The sequence below is a fragment of the Marmota marmota genome, unplaced genomic scaffold (genome assembly GCF_001458135.2).
Source record: "Marmota marmota marmota unplaced genomic scaffold, marMar, whole genome shotgun sequence".
Lineage (NCBI taxonomy): Eukaryota > Metazoa > Chordata > Mammalia > Rodentia > Sciuridae > Marmota > Marmota marmota.
This window is the reverse complement of record NW_025999961.1, coordinates 6,296,662-6,317,914: the sequence shown is the minus strand read 5'-3', so window position 1 is coordinate 6,317,914 and position 21,253 is coordinate 6,296,662. Positions and strand designations below refer to the sequence as shown.

General features: G+C 33.5%; 1 protein-coding gene across 3 annotated transcripts in view; it reads right to left on the bottom strand.

The window, feature by feature from the left end:
- Nucleotides 1-21,253, bottom strand: part of Zfr (zinc finger RNA binding protein) — a 70,538-nt gene that overhangs the window by 13,854 nt on the left and 35,431 nt on the right. For 2 of the 3 annotated variants that reach the window (XM_015496413.2, XM_048802932.1), the window contains exons 6-16: nt 20,129-20,320; nt 18,810-19,101; nt 16,142-16,338; nt 14,133-14,252; nt 12,667-12,812; nt 10,516-10,678; nt 9,586-9,791; nt 8,408-8,558; nt 5,737-5,878; nt 1,103-1,200; nt 144-239 (exon numbers count right to left, since the gene is read on the bottom strand). In XM_015496413.2, the coding sequence (XP_015351899.2) occupies nt 144-239; nt 1,103-1,200; nt 5,737-5,878; nt 8,408-8,558; nt 9,586-9,791; nt 10,516-10,678; nt 12,667-12,812; nt 14,133-14,252; nt 16,142-16,338; nt 18,810-19,101; nt 20,129-20,320 (1,803 nt within the window). The remainder of the gene's footprint in view (nt 1-143; nt 240-1,102; nt 1,201-5,736; nt 5,879-8,407; nt 8,559-9,585; nt 9,792-10,515; nt 10,679-12,666; nt 12,813-14,132; nt 14,253-16,141; nt 16,339-18,809; nt 19,102-20,128; nt 20,321-21,253) is intronic. The other variant, XR_007347484.1, reaches the window with a different exon arrangement.

Here is a 21,253-nt window from a genome sequence, read left to right as displayed (position 1 = left end):
CACACAAAAATAAATAATAAAACCCTGTATTTAATAAATAAAAATAAGACAGATAACTAAATAGAAGCTTAAGGGTAAAAGTAACTGCAGACATATTTCCTGAATATTTATTTTTTTACATTATGCAGTTATATACTACTTACCCAGCTGGGAAAATCAGACCACGTTGGAACTCGCTGACAGAGGTCTCGGAGAATACGTATGATAATCACACAGGACTGCAGACCATTAGCTCTAGCCTTGAGGGCAATACAGAAACCAACTGGATTAAACTTAGAAATACTGAAAATATCCCTTGATGAAAAAAAATTAAAATACCACTGTTCAATGGAAGCTCAGATAAAAACAAAAATAATCACACTTAAAAGTTGGATTCAATGAGCTGCCATTTACAGCAGTATTTTATGCCAGGGTTAGTATATAAAAGTTGGTATTTAGGTCAAAGTAAACAGATTATACAAGAATAAAATTTCTTGATCCCCTGTGAACCTTGACCTATATTCATTTAAAACAGTAAACTTAAAAAAAAAAAAAATCTGCCTACATTAGAAATAAAAGAAATAGTGAAGAGCTAAAAAGTTTGTCTAGGGACTGAAAGGCTAAGGAAATCTGTTTGGTTTCCTTGCTGTGCCTTTGCATGACTGCAAAGTCACTAAACCAAACAGCTGCTTCCTCACCTTTCACTCCCTACACTTATTAACTTAGAGAAAGAGGGGGGGAAAATCTTAAAAAACTATACACAAAGCTTTAAACACATATTCCATTATTTAAAGCAAAATTAATCTGCAGCCTTATGGAATATAATACATATACAAACATGTGATGTTCCTAAACAAGTCAAGTTTAAATATAGCCACTAAAAAGAAAAAATAAAAACCCAAACTACAAAACACCCCCAAAACGAAAGTTTATTGTCAAATTAATAGTAACTGCAATATGCAGAATCTTCACATCCAGCTTTCTATGTTAACATATTTTCTGAGATTTAATTTAAAATAATATTGCTTGGGCAATCTTTTGAAATGTTTAAGCACAGTTAAACATGTGTACTGAACGACTCTCTCATAAGGCTACAAGAAAAAAGTAAAATGATGTTCCGAACCTGGAACCACTTAGCGTGGCGTAGAGCAGCCAGAGCGTCAAGGCATTTTTGCCTGTCCAAGACGTCCGGTGGGTCTTTCACCATACCCGAGGTTACATCTAAAATGGATTGAATTGGCAAAATGCAGTGAGGAATGGGTGTTTGACCAGGTGAGCAAGACACTTCCTTAAAGTAGCATCAGTGTCACATGAGCCATTTGACGTTTGTCAGCACTTTAACACACCCAGGGAGTTATTTTCAACAAATTTACATAATTCAATTTTAAGAATAAAAGGAGAAATTAAGTTTAACTCTTAATTTAATAATATAATATTTTCTGGAAAAATAAACCCTACCCACCCAAATGAAATCCAAAGGAAAGATTACTGGACACAGCGCACCAGCACAAAGATGACAAGACAAAGGGAACACAAAAATCCACCTTAATAAATGAGAATGTACAATTAACTACTGAGTTTGTTGAGTATTCTAAGTGATCAAAGGTTATTCTGAGGCTAATTATAGCAAAGAACTGATGATAAATATGAAATGATCAATAGAATATGGGGGGCCCCCAAACAGGCATTTCTCTAAGAGATCAATGATTTTCTTCCACAAGAGGATTTTAGAATATGAAATGCCCCTTAAAATTCAAAGTTTTCACAAAATGTAATCCAAAGAGTAACTAGAGAAGCAAATGGGTAAAGCAGAAATGGGTAATAGAAACTAGCATGGTTAAATGGAATTAAGAACAGAGAAGATGGAATAAGATGAATGAATGTTTTGATGATAAATAATATATAGGATCTTTCAACTTGGTTAAAACATAAATGATGTACATAAAACTTGTGGAGAAAATATGAAACTAAACCAGGACAAGAAGTTAACTTTAAACTAAAAAAAGTCACTCACTTAAGCAGTCAAAGGACCAACCATATATTCATCTAAAATCTATAAAATGTACAGGATATATCAAATATGCAAATCAAATTATCAGCAAGCAAATAGTAACTTTTTAAATCTAATTCACAGTTTTCAGTGACTTTATAGTACATTTTCTATATCATCAGTTAATTATAGCAGTCCTTTGGTCAAAGAATACCAAAATCACGAGGCACTCAGGATATACTTCATTGAGAACCCCAAATGAATATTGGGGACAAAAGAAGAAACAGAAGATAAAACAAGAAAAAGGTAAGGATGCAAATTACTTCAATGTATATCTTATCATGAGTATTAACAAATCTTAAAAAAGACAGCTTGTCCTCATTCTAAGCAGATGACATATAAAGAAGCATGTTAAAAAACTGATGAAGAATTTCATCCCATTTGGGTTTTCTTTTCTCAGTTATTATTGCTCAAATAATCAGATACAAAATTTTTAGAAGACCTATAAAAAGGAAGTCTTATAGATAATCAAGGAAAATTATGTAGTATTTTGAGAATAGGCAATGAAGGAGGGATTTGGTGCTAAAAAGAAACTATTAAGGAAAAAAATATTAGTAGGTAATTTCAAAACTTGAAAGACTAGCTACTGAAAACAAGAAATAAATTTTAATATAAGAAAAAGACTTCTTTGAAATAAGGAAGAAAGACACGTGAAAGCACAGTTAAGGGGGAAAAAAAAAAAACCAACTCCCCAAACCATTCTTGCTCTCCAAAGTATCTAGAACATGCTTTTAAAGGACCTCTTTTCCATGTTCCTTATTTATATTATTTGCTGAAGCTTAAAATGCAAAGGTGATGGTGTGCAATCTCCTTTTAAGTTTCTAAATAATCTAATGTTAACGCACCATTTAAAAATTTCCTCCAATACAGAAGAATTTTGTTCACAAGCATTCATAACTTTGGAAATTTTAATCAATGACACAAATTCAAAGATGCCAAGACACCTATTTCAAGATAAAAATATATTAGAACTATAAGTAGGAAATTGCTGTTAAATTTAGAGTGTGGATTTTTGCACCCATTTTTTTACTTCAAGTGGATTAACCCCTTAGATATATCGTGCTAAAATCATACTTGCTGCCTAACACCCAGTTAAAACAGAAATCAGTTAATTTATAAAAACAAAATGCAAATTATTATTCTACATGAACATATTTCAAAAATTTTAAGGGGTTAATCACCAATTAGAAGACATGCGGTGTCCACACTATTTTATGATTAAAAGTTAATAAGAATATATTAATTTAAATTAACATGGTTATGTAAAATATATAATCCACTCAACCATTTAAAAACTAGTGTGAACACTGCTTAATTCTAGAAGAGACAAAGACAAAACAAACAAAACAGCCACACGAAAGACAATAAATGCCAGACTCTGCATCCAAAATCCCTCCTTAACCAAATGGCAGATGTGACACTGAGCTTTTGAAAACCTTGGTCAAAAATCCTTCCGATGTCTTGGCAGCAACCCCTGACAGGAATCAATCCCCTCTGCTAGAAGGCTTTGGACCGGGCCTGATAAGCTACAGGTGAAAAAAAAACACACACAATACTTGACTTGCTGCAGAAAACAATTCTGTAGCAAGGGTTAGAGCATTTTGAACATTTTAAGCTTTAAGTCAATTAAATGTTTAACTGTCAAACACAGTACTATAAAGTAAATCTGTCATGCGTTTAACAGTTATTAGAACAATTTAATAGTTTCTTTTATTAAATATTTTTTCATATGAAACAGGGTTTTTACACATCAAAGAGCTACCACACTATGTGCACGTAGTCAGTCTCATGATTTACAATGTTCTTCCGGCAAAGCCTTCCTTAACCCCTGTACTAACTCCCCAAAGCAAGCTATAGGCTTTAAGTGATTTTAAGACACAGAGCATCGGGAGCTGCAGTGAGAGAGAATACATACCGTTACTCTGCAGCAAGAAAGAAGCAATCTTCGTAATGAAGCTAAAGAAATGATTTACTGCAGTTATCTGCAGCAAGGAACACTCTATCAATGTTTCTACACTTTTGCATATCCAACTTTCCAGCTCAGTGTCTTGAAGCACAATCTTTCAATTTTGAACTGACCATTTCCCTCAGGTTCATTTTTATAATTCAGAACAGTAATTCTAACTCAAGTCTGGGTCAGACAAAAATATAATTTTGTTTCCTTTAAAAGGGATAGGTTATCAAAGAACTTACACTTATGACACTATTAACTTTAATTTTTTGCAACATAATAAAAAGGCTTGATACTGTACATAATTTAATTCAGTCTAAACATAATTGGACAGAATGTACTCTGAAACAAAGTTAATTGTTATATAATTTCACACTAAAATAGCAACATTTATAATATTTTGTATTAGAAAGTTTTAAAATTTCCAGTCCTAAATAAAAGGTCATATGCTACATATGTTAAAGGTCATATGCTACGTAAGTAAAAGGTCATATGCCACTTATGACCTGATCAGATTGACTCAAACTCTTTCTCCAGCAACACCCATGGCCAAACCTTGAGTGGAAACTCATGTTACATAAAAGATCCTTTACATGAAACTCATTTATTTTGAAGATGCAAAGCTTAAGATACAACATACAAATCCTAATATGGTAAATAACAAAGTATGCAAGATAAAACATGTCTCCCAATGACATTTTAGGTAAAATGCCTTTTTCCTGGGTTGTAGAAAGCCCAGTGCCATTAAAAAAAAAAAAAAACACACACCAAAAAAACAATGCTTTGCTGTAAGAAAACAAATTTAAAAGGACAGTAATTGAGAGGCTTTTCTCAACCTGTATCACAAAGAAATATTAGTGTAATTCCATATTTAACAAGTTAAGATGTATAAAAACAACATGAAAGGAAACAAAGTAAATTTTATCTGACCCATAAAACAAAAGAATCAACATACTGCAGACACTGATCATGCTTTTTGGCTTAAAAGCTTTTGAAGCTTTAAAAATGTTACAGAACAGTCCCTAAAGCAACATTGCTGGCACCAGCAGGATTCATATTCTACAATGGCAAATTAAGTTTAAAAATGCTGAACTGTACTCTAACTCACTAACTGTATCTGCCTAATTCATTTTTAATTCTAATATGATATTCAGGCCAAATATCAAAATCTATGTGCATTAGGATGATCAACATTTATGAAAGTGCTCCAAACCAAAGAGCAACCTCAGAGAACTAGAAATATTTACCTTAGAACAAGCCAAATCCATGATTACATATATAATAATACCTCAAATGTAAGTGCTAAGAATAGTTAGCCAATTTTGTCTGTGAAACTTTCTTGTCTTCTTTTAAGACAAGGCAAGATTGAGAACTTCTTAATGGAAGTTAAAGTTGTGGCCCCTATACTAGTAAACATTTAAATTTTTTTTTCACAAGTCAACTATGCCAAGTAAAAATAATTTTGAATTTTTTTCCAGAAATCTGAGGTTAGCAAGAAAAGAAAAAAAATCAAGAAAACCAATCATATCCTATGGGTTTCATGTAAAAATTATCATTAACAAGAGCATTTACTTTGTGGGAAATGATCTCAACCCAAACTGGTTGCTAAATAAGTCAAATCTATTAAATATGTAATGCCAGCATGTTGCCTTCTAGGGCTTAATGCCATCTTAAAGAGTAGGTAAATTGAAAATAATGATAAAACAAAACAAAAAAACAGTTAATAGAAAAGTAGAATGTTTAACAGCTTTCCAACCTCCTTCCCTCATGTTCTCTTCTCGAATAATTGGAGATGTCAGGGTGATAGTGACTTGCATTTTGGGTTCCACACATGAATTCAAAATTATCGCTGCTTCAGATACAGCACATTTTATGTCATATTTCTCAGGACTTATAACCTATGTAAAAAAGATTATAAGAAATTAGTTGGATATAATGCATTTGTTAACAGACAAAAGCAGTTTCATTATGATTCTTTTAGTTTTCCACTACCCTAACCATTCTATAAAGACAAGATCATATACTACTATAAGATCTGCCATATATGTCCATATCATTAATCTCTTGTACCTCTTTATTTTCAAAATCTTTGTTGAGCTAATATTTAACATTATTAGTATTATTTGGGATATTTGTAAATGTGTATGTCTCTTAGATGATGAATTCTTAGATAAAAAAAAATACTGGCATTGTTTTTCATATTTACAGAACTTGGAACTAAAATAACTGGACCTAACAATTCAACCATTGGATCCTACAGCCACAATTCAAGCATTCCCAGTATATATTCTCAGTGAATTCAATAGATCCACATCTTATCAGGAAGCAGGAAGTCCCACTTAAGAACAAAAAACAAATCCCAAGATTTACCGCAATTTGGTAGACATGTAAAAAGTCACAATTTATATGAACAAATTAAAGTTTTAGACAAAAATTACATGAAGTGTTTACAGTGTAGTGTCTAGTCTTAAATCCTAGCTCTATTTTATAAGCCATGTGAAGATGGGCAAATTATTTACCCTGTGATTGTTCCTGTAAAATATGAACAATAATTGTATCTAACACTTAGGTTGTTATTTACGTAAAACCCATTACTATGTAAATGTTAACTATGATTATGATGAAGAATTAATTTTACTTTACTTGCTAATCCAATTACATAATAAGAGCAGGTTGCTTTGAAAGAGCTATCTACTTTAGCTTAACTGTTAATTATTTAATTAGGATACAGGATTTCCTGCTCTGTAGTTTTATTAAGTAGAATGGAGATGTTTCTTACAAATTCTATGACTTTATTCTAAGGCCCCTAATCTTTTCTTTGCCCCTTTCATTGGCCTAACAGGGACAACAAAGAGGTAAAAAGACAAACAGGAACTTTCTCTCTAGAACAATGGTAGGAGAACAATAGAAAGTGCTAGAGTGGTGCAAGTTTAAGTTCAACAAGGTGCTTTCACTGTTCCTTTTATCATCTGTTGTAATATTGCTGTCAGGTAGTATTCTGACTTAGTACTGTAGGATCCACACTACCAATGAAATTTTAATCCCTGAATTCAGAATGGCTAAATTGAAAGGTTTTGAAATAAAATTTATCCAAGATATCATGACTTTATACCCCCCACACAAAAAAATTAAATTCAAGCTTTAAAGTAAGGTTGTTTTGTAAAACCAAAAGGGAATATTCTTGTCCAGCGCCTATAATCCCTGAGGCTTGGAGGAAGAGACAGGAGGATCGTGAGTTCAAAGCCAGCCTCAGAAAAAGCAAGGTGCTAAGCAACTCACTGAAACCCTGTCTCTAAATAAAACACAAAAACAGGACTGGGGATGTGGCTCAGTGGTTGAGTACCCCTGAGTTCAATTCCTGGTACCAAAAATAAATAGGAATGTTCTCTTAATTGTGTATTGCCATGATTTGCTGGAGACAAGAGAAGTACTTCCTACCATTATAAACATTAGAAAATTGAAACTACAGAAGTCATCCCTTATCTGTAGTTTCACCTTCTGTAGTGTGTTACATGTTATCACTGCAGTCTGAAAATATTATACAGTAAATTCTAGAAACAGATAATTCATAAGTTTTAAATTACATGCTATTCTGAATAGCATGATGAAATCTTGAGGCACCCTCCCCTATCTGGCCAGCTATGTGAATCATGACTTTGCCTAGCCCATGCTATATATGCCCATTAGCCCCTTAGTTGAACTGTTATTAGATTGTTATGGAATGGCAGTGCTTGTGTTCAAGTAACCCTTATTTTACTTAAAGGCCCCAAAGTGCAGAGTAGTGATGCTGGCAATTAAAATCTACAAAAGATAATCTGTGCCTAACATGTGAATTAAACCTTATCAAAGGTATGTATGTATAAAGAAAACACAATATACACAGAGTTTGGTATTATCATTTAAGGTACTGACTGGGCGTCTTGGAACACATCCCCGAGGATAAGGGGGTACTATTGTATTAATAATTAAACTGAAGAAATCAAAATCAGATCCTTTCTTTTAGTTATATTTTATTAAAAATATGTCAAACTACATAAGTAAGAGGTTCATGAATTTAAAAACTTAAAATTAAACACTGGTAGTGTGGCTTTGTTAAGAGGGGAAAAAAAAATCACTTTTTGTCCCCATCAACTGCCTTACAGTTTAAGTCTTGGAAAAAGAACAGGAAAAGGAGGGCATATGCTACAATTTTACATTTCAAAATAAACTGGCAAGATGGCTTCATGTCAAATACAAGCACCATAAAACCTAAAAAGACAAAGTAGAAAATAGTTTTATCAGTTTGCACAATTAAGCAAAAAACTCAATATGGAAAGTCAAGCCAAAAATTTAAAGGCTGGCTGAGGTTTAAACTGAAGCACAGTTAGTCCTGCCAAAAACTTTTGAACCAGACAAGGGGTAAATTTAACATTTTCCATCATACTTACAGCAAGCTGTTTGGGTAGGTTTTCTGCAATACGGCTTAATAATGTCTTTGAAGGTTTTTCTGAGCACAGCAAAACAAGGTTGACATTTCTATCTCCCCGGAGAAGTAGTCCTTTTGCCAATACTCCCACTCGCAACACTCCTTTCAAAGCTCTGTAGCAAAATCAACTCATATTATAATATGACATTTATTTCCTTTTTCCCCCGTCTTCTTTCTTTTTTGTAGCGCTGAGCATCGAATCCAGGGCTTCTTCCATGCTAGGCATGCACTCTCCCACTGACCTATATATGCCCTCAGTCAGAACCATGATATTCTCTAAACACAATATTAAAGGGAAATTATTTTAATACTATTAAAATCTTCATCAACTACACTAACAAAACTATAGTATTTTTAACTATACATCATTAGATAAGCAATATGGATTAAAAATAAATCATGGGCATGGTAGCACACACCTGTTATCCCAGTAGCTTGGGAGGCTGAGGCCCTGGGTCATCAGTTCAAAGCCTAACTCAGCAAGAGTGAGGTGCTAATAAGCAACTCAGTGAGACCCTGTCTCTAAATAAAATACAAAATAGGGCTGGGGCCTTGGCTCAGTGGTCGAGTGCGCCTGTGTTCAATCCCCAGTACCCTCCCCCCAACCCAAGAACTAAGTTCTCACAGGCAAAACAAAGGATACCGAGTACTTCTGTTTTTCACTTTACCATTAATAAAAGTCATGTTTGAATTAATACAAAAATATTTCCAAATGGTAAAAGGAAAAGTAAAAAGTTATAGATCATACTATACAAACTCAATAAGAAAGATGGAGCTAAAGTTTGGGCTTATTCATGCTTTATGGTTAGTGCTACAACAGAATAGTGAAACTGCAAGGGGGACATATCAACAAAAAATAGAGAAATTAGCGGCTGAATGCAACTGGAAAACCATACCAGAGACTTTGAAACAGATTTAGTATGTTTTTATGTAAACTTAAATGAGTAAAATCCAAGGTTTAAACTGTGTTGTCAGTGGGACTATGTATTTCTCATTTTAGCTGAAAATATTACGTATCTAACACAAGGATAGTTAAGAAAGGTAGACTCACACAGGAATTATCTAATTGTGATTTCAAATGTAAAAAGTGCACATAAGGAAAACTAAAAATATGTACAGTAAATAACACTGAAAACACACCTGTCTTTACCTCCCTCTTTTTTATCATCTCCTTCTTTGCTCTTGCTCTTCTCATGTTCAGACAAACTGTCTGAAACGAGTTTTAAAGCACGTTCAGTGATAGAAACAATTTTCTGAACTGCTTGCAACTCCTCTTCTGTTGGATAAATGGTTGCATGTTTTGTCATTACATAACGGTCATCAGATGAGTCAGGACGACGTAAGGGCTAGAGAGAAAAGTTATACTTTAATTTAGCAAGGCCCTAAGCAACTTAGTGAGACCCTGTCTCTACATAAAATATAAAAAAGGACTAGGGATATGGCTCAGTGATTAAGCATTCTTGGATTTAATCCCTGATACTAAAAGTCTTCTGAGCAAAAGTAAGTATTATTTTTTGACTACACTTGATCATATCTTTTCAATAAAAACCAGTTAAGCAAAATATCCACTTAAACAAATTTCAATTTTCCATTTCAGTAAAATGAAAATGCAAGACTACATGTGGTAGTAGAAATCAAACCCAGGGACTTGACCTCTACTACTGAGGTACATGGCTACCCCTGAAAATATTTTTTAATAAATTTAAAGTATTGATGATTTTGAAATTTTGATTTCCGTAACTCAAAATTTTACAACAGCCAAGACTTTATGATGACAAATGAGAAAGAATAGGCAAAGGAGTTTGCTGTTTTTTTCTAACTGCTGAATGTTTGTTCTTGTTTTCAGTAGTCTGAACTTCTTTTATGAGATGTTCCTCATAATCCTTTTAGCCAGTTTGTTCAGAACATAAACTCTCAAGACACAGATCTTTGTGAGAAACATCTAAATCAGATGAAAAAAAATCCCATTAGATTAAGAGATTTAGTCTACAAACTAGCCCTCCAAAGGATCTCCTAATGTTGAAACAAGTTTAAATATTCATTTCTTATATAAAAAACATAGACACTCACTGCAGGACCCTGTGGTTGAGGAGGCATGCCTGGTCTAACTCCCAGAAGACCTAATGGGCCTGGAGGACCATGAGGATAGCCCCCATCGGGCATTCGGCGACGATCATCCCAATGATGCTGTTCTTCCTCCATTCGTCTCCAGTACATGTCCTCTTCGTACCGTCTGAAACACAAAGAATATTACAAGGTTATGAGAAGAAATACAACCCAAGGACTTGCATCAGTGATGACATAAAAATTCTACCCAAGTCAGCCTAACATTTTTCTTCTTCCCTACTTACCTGATTTCCCATATTTGCTTTCATTGAGAAGTAAATCAATGTAAACACAGAACCAGAGAGAACAAAAAGCAGAAGAAAACTTCAGAGCTGAAGGTCAAAGTAGAAAGAACAGAAACTGTTCCTTCCAACCTCTCCCCACTGAAATTTTGCTTTCTATAACTTAAAATTTTACAACAGCCAAGACTTTATGATGACAAATGAGAAAGAATAGGCAAAGGACTGTAAACAAGGCAAAGATCGTAAACCCAAAATAACTACACCTAAGGGGGCTCAACCAGTAACATATATAAAACACCCAATGTACACACAGACATTAATAGCATTTTCTTGGTCTTTATAAAACTAAAACTCTCTCCTACATTTTTTTTTTACCTTAAAGAAAGCCTCTTAAAATACCTTTAATTTCTCTATTTGTGATACAGGCACAACATATACACTTCTCTAATATGAGCAAAATCAATGGTGTATAGTAATAAATGGCTATTCAAGGTCAATGAGACAGTCTCATTGTTGGGGACCTATAAAGAGCAATAGAGATTACAGTACAGTACAAAGCAAATATCCTGTCTAGAGACAACAGCTGTGACTTAGTTCATAATAACTGTCGCCATAAGGAATAATGAATGCATTTGCCAAGGTCATCAGGGTTTTTATGAAAACTTCATGGTTGTTGGTTCAGATGAAAATTTACTATGCATTCCAAATAAAACACCCATGAGCTGAACCTGGAATGTGGACATCTAGTGTACAGGTGACATCTTTCTAATCTATTCTACAATCTTCTTCACCATCCCTTTCCCTCTGGGTTCTACCTTTACTTTCAACTTCAAACTAGCATAGTAAGAGCTCTCAAAGAAAATCATGTGTCAAGCAAATTTTGGTAGCAAGTTTTATTAACAAATCTGTTTAAAACAAAACTTAAGAAAGAATTATGCTTCTTGACCACCACTGTAACAAACTACTCATTTCTTCATTTTGGGAATAAGCATAGCTTTTTAGGTAATCCAAGGACTGAGGGAACCAAATATCCTGTTATGTGATGTAGGCCTTGAGAAAAAAAAAAACAGCTTGAAGGTTCTGAAAAATATGTTCAGTCCAACTTGGAATAGTTTATTAGTGCTAAAGATGTTTAAGTAAAATAACAGCTGGGACATTTAACTGTTGTTTGCCAATTCACATTATAGTATGTAACACATTTACCGGCAATTAGGTACTTAATAAATTTTAGACATACAAGTAAAAAAAAAAAAATTATATAACCTAGTAGGAGGGGAAAGTCCTAGTATAGGGAAGAATACATTACAAAGGCAGAAGCTCCAAAAAGGATATAGGACTTATTTTTATCTTACACATAAAAACTGGTTTACACGTAATGGTAAAAACTAAAGGTAACATACAATAAAAGCCAAGTAAGTACTGTATAGGAAGTGTGTACAAATAAGTAATAAAAAATAAGAAATTTTTAGCACAGTGGTAGAGTGCTTGCCTAGCATGTGTGAGGCCCTGGATTTAATCCTCAGTATCACATAAAACTAAATAAATAAAATAAAGGTATTGTATCCATCTACAACGAAAAACCCTTATATTCAGAATACTGTTATCATGTAACCAGTCATTCTATTTTGCCTGTTTTAAATTGAGGTACTTATTCATTTATAACATGAAATTCTTTACATGATACCACTTTCAAGAAAATTCCTAATCCCAATAATTTAATTTTAATATAATGTTTCCTAGACTTATGATCTTACTGAACACTAAAAGTACATTAAAGAAATATGAATTAGCTCTAAATGGAAGACATATACCCAGAAACTTTTTTTTATGAAGGCAGAATCACTATCATGCTATTAAAAGTTAAGGATATTACCTCATTTCCATTCTCCAGCGTTCTTCTTCTTCCCGTCTTCGCCAATATTCCTCCTTCTGCATCTGCTTCCTCATTTTCTCTTCTTGAATCTTTCTTGCTCGAATACTAGGTTTTACTTCTACTTGCAAATCTGGGTTTACTTTTTTCTGTTAAAAAAAAAAAAAACATTAAAAGAAAAAAAAAAAAAAGCAGCCACCTTCAACAATCTACCTCCATCTTTAGCCATACAACTACACATATTGATCATAGAGGCTTTTACTTACAAAATGTTCCTAAAGAGAAAAATCAGCATAACTAAATTGAATCAGAGGAAATAATTCAGAATACATTAACTAAAATGCAAAATTACTAGGGCTGGGATTTGTGGCTCGGAGGTTGAGCGCTTGCCTTATATATGTGAGGTACTGGGTTTGATCCTCAGCACCACATATACATAAATAATGGTATTGTGTCCATCTGCAACTAAAAAATTTTAAAAAATATATAAAATTACTAAGTAATTAGTATGTAATTTAGTGTTGACCAACAGAAAGTCCTTGTGGGACTGATTGATGAATGTTTAATTTTAGTTGTTTATAAATAGATGAAACATTCTAAGTATCTGCTTTGGCAATATTTCTTTTCATGAAAATATTGCCATTTAACAGACTGTTTTGCCAGCCCTGCATTTTAAAGAGAAAATATAAAACTAGTTCATTAATCCGACCTAGTTAAAACTTTAAATATTAAGATTTATCTTAATATTTATCTAATCTAATGTCACATTAGATTGGGTAGAGAGAGGTGATGGGATGGGAGGGGAGGGGGGGATAGGAAGGGCAGCAGAATAAAATAGACACTAGTATAGCTGTATGTATATACGTGGCCTTATAACCAATGTGATGATTCTGCAACCTGTACACTTGGAAAAATGTGAATTCATACCCCATTTGAATCAAATGTATGATGTCAAGATCACTGTATTATCATGAGCAACTAACTAATAAAAAATAAATAAATATTTTTTAGTTTTAAAAAAAAAATAAGAAGGTAAACTAATTAAAAAAAAAAAAAAGATTTATCTTAATTCTTACAGTGTATCCAGTGAAGAATTCCTAGGGCAAGATGATGAAATTTTTCAAAAAAATCATCTTAAAATTGATTTTATTTGGAATTCTACCAAAATAAAGGAAGTAGATAAAGATCTGACACGTTTTTCAAACGCTATATGGAACAACTATCTTTAAATGATTACTTGATCAAAGCAACATTTGTTCGTTTTTCCACAATTACCAAATTTGATGAGAAAATAGTTATATTGGTTTTACTAACTACTAAATAAAAAACAAACATCTGATTTAGCACCTACGTGAATCTTTCAAGAGCTCATGCGAGTTCACTGACTGGGTGAGTTGTGGTTAGATGTTTTGTTTTACATAAAGAACATATGAGTTGTAAGAAAAACAGAATAGTTAAAATTTACTTACTTTATATTGAAGTCTGTGTCTCCGTCCTTTCAAGTGCATCTCCTTAGCATTGGGATCATTAAAGCTGCATTCACATAATTTACAATGAAACCGTATTACTTTTCCTTCATCATTTCGTACCTTGGTGTAGAAAAAAACAGGAAATAATTGTAAAATTTCATTCATAGACCCTTACAGATTCTTTGCTTCTGTATTTTTTAATGTGTGTAATTGTACATAATGGTGCAATTCATTTTGCAAATTTCACACACACACACACACACAATATTCATGGATTATTTAATACAGATGTGAACATCTGGAATTTGAAGTGGGAGAAAAACATAAATGGCATGGATATACATTTTAAAAGGATAGAAACTGAGAATGAAAGTATTTTTAACTTTCAAAATATTACGTACATTTGCTTTTGTAATTCTCTTTCATTTGAATATTTTAATCTATAAACACTTAGATTGAAATTTAGCTAGATGCCTTAAATTTTCTCATCAGTAGTACGGAATACCTAAAGCTGGCCAAATATTGTTCTTGGAGATGAAGATTTTTAAAAGCATTACTGTAGCATACAACTTCCTGAAAGATTTTATACATGTAACTTTATGGAAAGTCCAGATTAATTTTTTTTCTAACTGTACAATCAGAAAGATAAGTAGACAAGAATGTTATTACGAATTTAATAATGGATATGTAGTTGAAATTACAAGCATTTAGACTGGCTCTGAATGCAAATTTCTGAAATTTTTGAGTATTTAATTAATCCAAATCAATCAGAAATTAGGATGCTTGAGTTAAAAACATTTTTTTTTAAAAGAATACCAAATCTTACATTTTTTAAGTGATACTGCATACTGAACCCAGGGGTGCTTTACCACTGTACTAAATCACCAGACCTTTTTTTAGTTTTGAGACAGGGCCTAAGTGGCTGAGGCTGGCCTTGAACTTGCCATCTTCCTGCCTCAGCCTCTAGTCACTGATATTACAAGCATGTGCCACTGTGCCCAGCTCAAATTTTACTTATAAGAGATAAAGCTAAGTTAGAATTGTTTATAAACTACTTATAAATTACAGAATGCATCTTGTAAGTAAAGAACTCAAAATAATATGCAGTCTTCCAGGCATGTACTAGGTTCTTAGTTTCATCTAATATTCATAATTTTATTGAGGAATATTCCTATTTTATAGACGTGGACACTGAAGCTCAGAAAAATGATACAATGCTTTGCAATAAAATGAAAGTAAATAGCAGTGTCACAACACTGGGTTTCTTTCCTGCTAATAGCAAACGCTAATCCTAAACTTAATTTATTCAAGTCTAATGTCCCCTTGCTCCTATATTTACTAATTTATTTAACCTTTAAATAGGAATAGTGTTCTAATCAACTTGAGAAACCAAATAAATGTCATGTGTTAAATTAGCAACCTTAATTTTAAACATAAATCAAAATAATTATTCAAAAGGAGATCTACTTGCTCTCTCCATCATTATTTTTGCTTCACAGAATTAAAAAAAATATATGCATTTTTTTATTTTTTAATATTTTTTTGTACCAGGGATTGAACTCAAGGGCACTGAACCACTGAGCCACATCCCCAACTCTTCTTGAATTTTTTTATTTTGAGATAGGGTCTCACTAAATTGCTGAGGCTGGCTTTGAACTCACAATCCTCCTGCCTCAGGATACAGAGCCGCTGGGATTACAGGCATGCACCACTGCACCCAGCAGAATTTTTTAAATTTTAATGTCTTATGATAGCTAAATAGAATATTACAAGAATATCTGCAAATAAATAAAAGTTACCTTACACTTCAGTGACACTGTTAACAAGAATAAAAAGTTAAACAGGCAAGCTTAAAGGACTTTTTTATAATACTCATTCCTTCATAAGTGACCTAAATCTAAAATATAACTAAGTATACTTTTATTTTACATGTAGAGCATGCTTGCAACAAAGTCACATACATCTTCCCTTTACCCAATTTCAGAGCTATAGTATTCTCAAAGCAATACCTCTTCCACATAATCATGGCCCACTGGTTGCACATCACTCTGCAATGCAGCAAGAGATGCTGGTGTGACTGGTTCTGACACTGTGTCTGTCTTTACTTCAGGAATCTGCACAGCAGAAGTGACAGGAGTACTTTTAACACATTCAGTTCCTTTTAAGTCTTCTGTTTTATTTCCTGTTGACTGTAGCTTGTTACCACCTAGAACAACAAAGAATTACAGTAATTTTATTTCTATATAAAAGGACAAACCCTGATACAATGAAAACTTCATAGAAAGTTATTTTCTACCAATAGTCAAACTTCTGTGCGTATACTAAAGATGGGAATTTTAAAGAACCACACAAGCGGCTTCTAAAATCTTATTAATAAAACATATTTCTGAACTCCCCCCTTCTTTAGCTCTAAAATCCAAAAGCTAATCAAAAAGTTTGTTATTCTAAACTGATAGTATGAATAATCTCAAAAACTGAAATAAAACCCCATAAATCATGGTTTTCATTTTAATTATCCACTAAAGAAATTGAAAAAAATTTTTTAGTTGTTGATGGATATTTATTTATATTTGTTGGTAAGACTTGAACCCAGTGCCTCATATGTGCTAGGCAACCCAGTGCAATAGGCAAATGCTCTACTGCTGAGCTACCACCCCAGCCCACTATCAACTAAACTTAACATTTTAAATAACTATCCAAGAGAACGCCTGAGTATCTGATTGCAATTGTCTACAAAGACTTTCTTTCAAAAATATTTTAAACAATATACAAAATGAGGGCAATGTCCTAAGTTTTGATGATACCATAAGAGAATGTAGTTGTGGTGGTACACGCCTATTGATCCCAGATACTTGGATCCCAAGTTTAAGGCCAACCTCAGCAACTTAGCAAGACCCTAAGTAGAAATTAAAAAAACAAAACAAAAATGGGTTTGGGGGGCAGGTCGGAAGGTTGGTGATCAAGCTCAGTGTTAAGCACCTGTGTTCTGGGGGCAGAAGACACTGTAGATGCCTTTGAGGTGCCCAAAATTAAAAAGAAAAAAAAAAGCAAAAAAGCAAATAATTATAACACCATGTGAAAGTGCTATAATAAGTAGGAACCAAATATTGTAGGAAAGCTAAAGAAAGAAGTCATTACTCTTTAACCTGATCCAGTTAAGAAAGGCTACACAAAGGGTGTGAAACTTGAACTGGGCTTGGAAAGAGAAGTAATGATTATAATACTGGTCAGGAAGAAAGAAAAAAATGTTTAAACAGAACAGCATGTACTTAAAAAACACAGCAACATGGGAATTGAAGTGGAAAATTCAAGGAAGAGTCAATAATTCAGTATAAATTACTATCTAGGAAGAAGTGACAAGATATGAAACTAGGAAGGTAGTAGGAGGCAGATTATGAAGAATCTTTTTTTTTTTTTAAAGAGAGAAATTTTTAATATTTATTTTTTAGTTTTCGGCGGACACAACATCTTTATTTGTATGTGGTGCTGAGGATGGAATCCGGGCCGCACGCATGCCAGACGAGCGCGCTACCGCTTGAGCCACATCCCCAGCCCCATGAAGAATCTTATATGACAGAATTAAGGAATATAGATATGCTTGGGGAAAGCCAAAGTGAATTTTTAAGCAGAAGACTAATACAATTTGGTATGTATTTTATGATGACTGATCAGACTATCAAACAACATATTGAAGATACTGGATAGAGTAAGAAACAAAAAGTTCTAAGAAAGAGACTTCAGACCTAAAAATTAAGGCAAGGGTAATTAAAAAGACAGGAAAAAGCAGGAGGAAGAAATGAATAAAAAGTATTAGTAAACTTTATTTGAAAAATCAGTAATTTTGTGAGATTATATTGTGGTATTCTTGTGACAGATTTATGGGTTAGAACAGAACACATTGCAAAACATCTGTGAAACCATACAGAGAATGAACAGAGAATAAGTACGTAAAACACAGCTCTAAAACTCCGGGGTTTTTAATTTGCCAAAAAATATTTCAAGTCACCGAACAGTATCAGAATGGATGAGACCACCCAGGAATAATGGAGCATAGTGAGATAAGAGCTAGAATCAGCATCTTAGGAACTATTTAATGAGCATCCAGGAAGTGGACCAATAACGATACTTGAGAAAAGGATGTGTGGACCTATAAAAAGAGATAAAGATGTATCTTAAGTTTTATAGTACAGCAGTCAATGGAAAGAGAATATCGGCGGGGAGGGGTGGTCAATAGGATGAAACCAAAAACTGGCCACAGCGCTCAGCAATTAAGTCTTTGGTGAATCCTGAAATCAGTTTCAGGGAATACTATAGTAGACTGAATTGAAAAGGAACTACAGAAGTAGATAAAGTAAGGACTCAGGAGGGATATAGCTCAGTGGTAGTGTTTGTCTGGCATACACAAAGCCCTGGGTTTGATCCCTAACACTGTGCCAAAAACCCCAAACCAAACTAAAAAAAAGGTCTCTGAGTATATCCACAACTACATAAGATATGGTCATATTTCTATGGCTGAAGGGAAGAAAACAGTATAGGATAGATACAGAGAAAAGGGCAGATATCTGAAGAAGATAAAGGATGAGTTGAATAGCATAAGCAGAAGGGTTAATCCTTCAGTGGAAAAGAAATACCATTTTGACAGAGTTAAGAGGAACACAGAGAAACTTCAGTACTTGCCAACAAAGTTAATTTTGGGTGTAGATGTTTTCTTGGCAGCCATATTGGTAGGCACTGCTGATACTTTAGTGTTGGATGTACTATTAAGAGATGAATTTCCTGTAGTCACAAGACCTTTCACTGAAGAAGTTGCAATTGATGAAGTATTCACAGTGCAATTGCTTGCTGCAATGCTTGAAGGAGAGGCAGTTGGTTTTGAAGCAGAGACAGCCGTTGAAGAAGTAGCTTGGCTAACAACGTTTGGTTCTGTTGAAGGAATAGGTTTACCGAGTTTTGTGTGTAATTTAACCACCTACAAAACAAAAGTGCATTTATTTGTCAGGAAACACAAAATGCAAACTTTTAAGCTTATCTAAATGACATTATAAAAAAATGAACATATTTTTCTTTGCTATATTTTTTCCATTTTATTGGTGCTTTATAGTTGTACATATTGATGGAATTTGTTGTTACACATTCACAAATGCATATAACATAATATGATAATCTGGCCCAGCACTTTACGCCCCCACTGGTTTTCCTCTACTGATCTCCCTCTGATTTTTAGGCGATCCAAACCCCACCTTTGTTTTCCTTTTTCCTCTCTAGCTTCCACATATGAAAGAAAAAGAACCCTCCAAGTTTGACTTATTTCACTTAACAAATGGATGGTCTCTAGTTCCATCCTTTTTCCTGTAAATCTCATAATTTCATTTTTCTTTATGGCTATATAAAACTCCATTGTGTATATGCACATTTTCTTTCTTTATTTATTCATCCACTGATGGATACCTAGGCTGGTTCCATAATTTGGCTATTGTGAACTGTGCTGCTATAAACAGGTATGCAAGTATCACTGTAACAGGTATCACTGTAATACTTTAATTTTTCAGGATAAATAACAAGTAGTAGTACAGCTGGGTCATGTGGTGGTCCATGCATAGTTTTTGAAGAGCCATATTTTTTAAGTGAAATGCTTTTATATACAAAACTCATTATTTTCAAGGTACTTTGTGAAGCAGGTATGTATACATATTCCATCTATTACCAGGTGAGGAAATAGGGAAAGATGAAACAACTTGGTCACATGCAAGCCAATCTATAATTAAAAAAGACCAAGTAGAAAGTGATTATATCATTTCAAACACTTATTTCAAGTGGTTTAATTCAATTTAAAGAAAGGAATCTAGTCTTTCCCTTTAAAGAATTATATATGTTAGCACATAAGCAAGGCTTAGAACACAATGTTTTCAAAATTTGAAGTCATCTTTACTAAAATCCCCATTGAAAAGGTAAAAGAAAACAAAGACATAAGGCTGTGTGCCAAAAAATCCACCTACTTTCTGATGCTTAGCACCACGAATGTGGGCAGCATATGCATCTGCTCCTGTACAAGACACATCGCAGAGCTCACAACGTAGCTGATTCTGAGTCCCACGAGTAGAGTTGTTGCTGCTGCTGGTATTTTGTGAGGCTTTCAATGCAGCTTCTTTTTTTTTATGTTTCTGTCCTTCTAAGTGTTCTTTATAAGTCTGTTTTAAACAAAAAGGGCAAATTTTGCTTCACTGATATTCTTTCTACAGAATTTCATATTACTTAATTCTCAAATTTCTAATACTTACTTAAAAAATGAAAATTTAAAAAGCAGCTGAATAAGAATGTGAGCACGAGCATGAAGAATTCACTATATATGTGATACATCTGTGAGTCTCTGCACGCTCTTTATTGAGATTACTTTTTTGTGCGTGGTGGTGAAGGGGCTGAATTAGAAACTTGTGTGTGCTAAGCAGGCCCTTCATCAATGAGGTACACCTCCCTCCAAGAATACATTTATCCAACACTTTGAGCTGCAAAACACTTTCATACATAGTCATAACATAAGCAACTTCTTCCAGTTTCAAGAATTCATATCTTTTATTGCTTATGTATAATGTTGAACAGAGAATGCTCAGGGAGAATGGTCATTCAACAAAGGAATTAATTACAGGATTAAGATGAGGGAAGAAAAATGTACCTTATACCAGTACCAAAAGCTACTGCATGGGGCTGGGGTTGTGGCTCAGTGGAAGAGCGTTTGCCTGGCATGTGTGAGGCACTGGGTTTGATCCTCAGCACCACATAAAAATAAAATAAAGGCATTGTGCTTACCTACAACTAAAAAAAATTTATTAAAATTAAAAAAAAAAAAGCTACTGCATGGTAATAAGAGTCTTGACAAATAGGCATGTTTATTTATAAAACTGACTTTTCTAACTCAGAATGTATTCTGAAACATTACCTGTATTATAATCCATGTCACCTGCACAAAAGCTTATTTAAAATAGGTACCTAAGAGTCAAAAATGTATATATTTGTAAGGAAAACCATTATTATGGTAAAATTACCAATAAACCATGCAGATATTTTGCACATGATTAAGGAAGGCAGGTAATTAAAATAAGAGAACAATAAGAATTGCTAGGCAA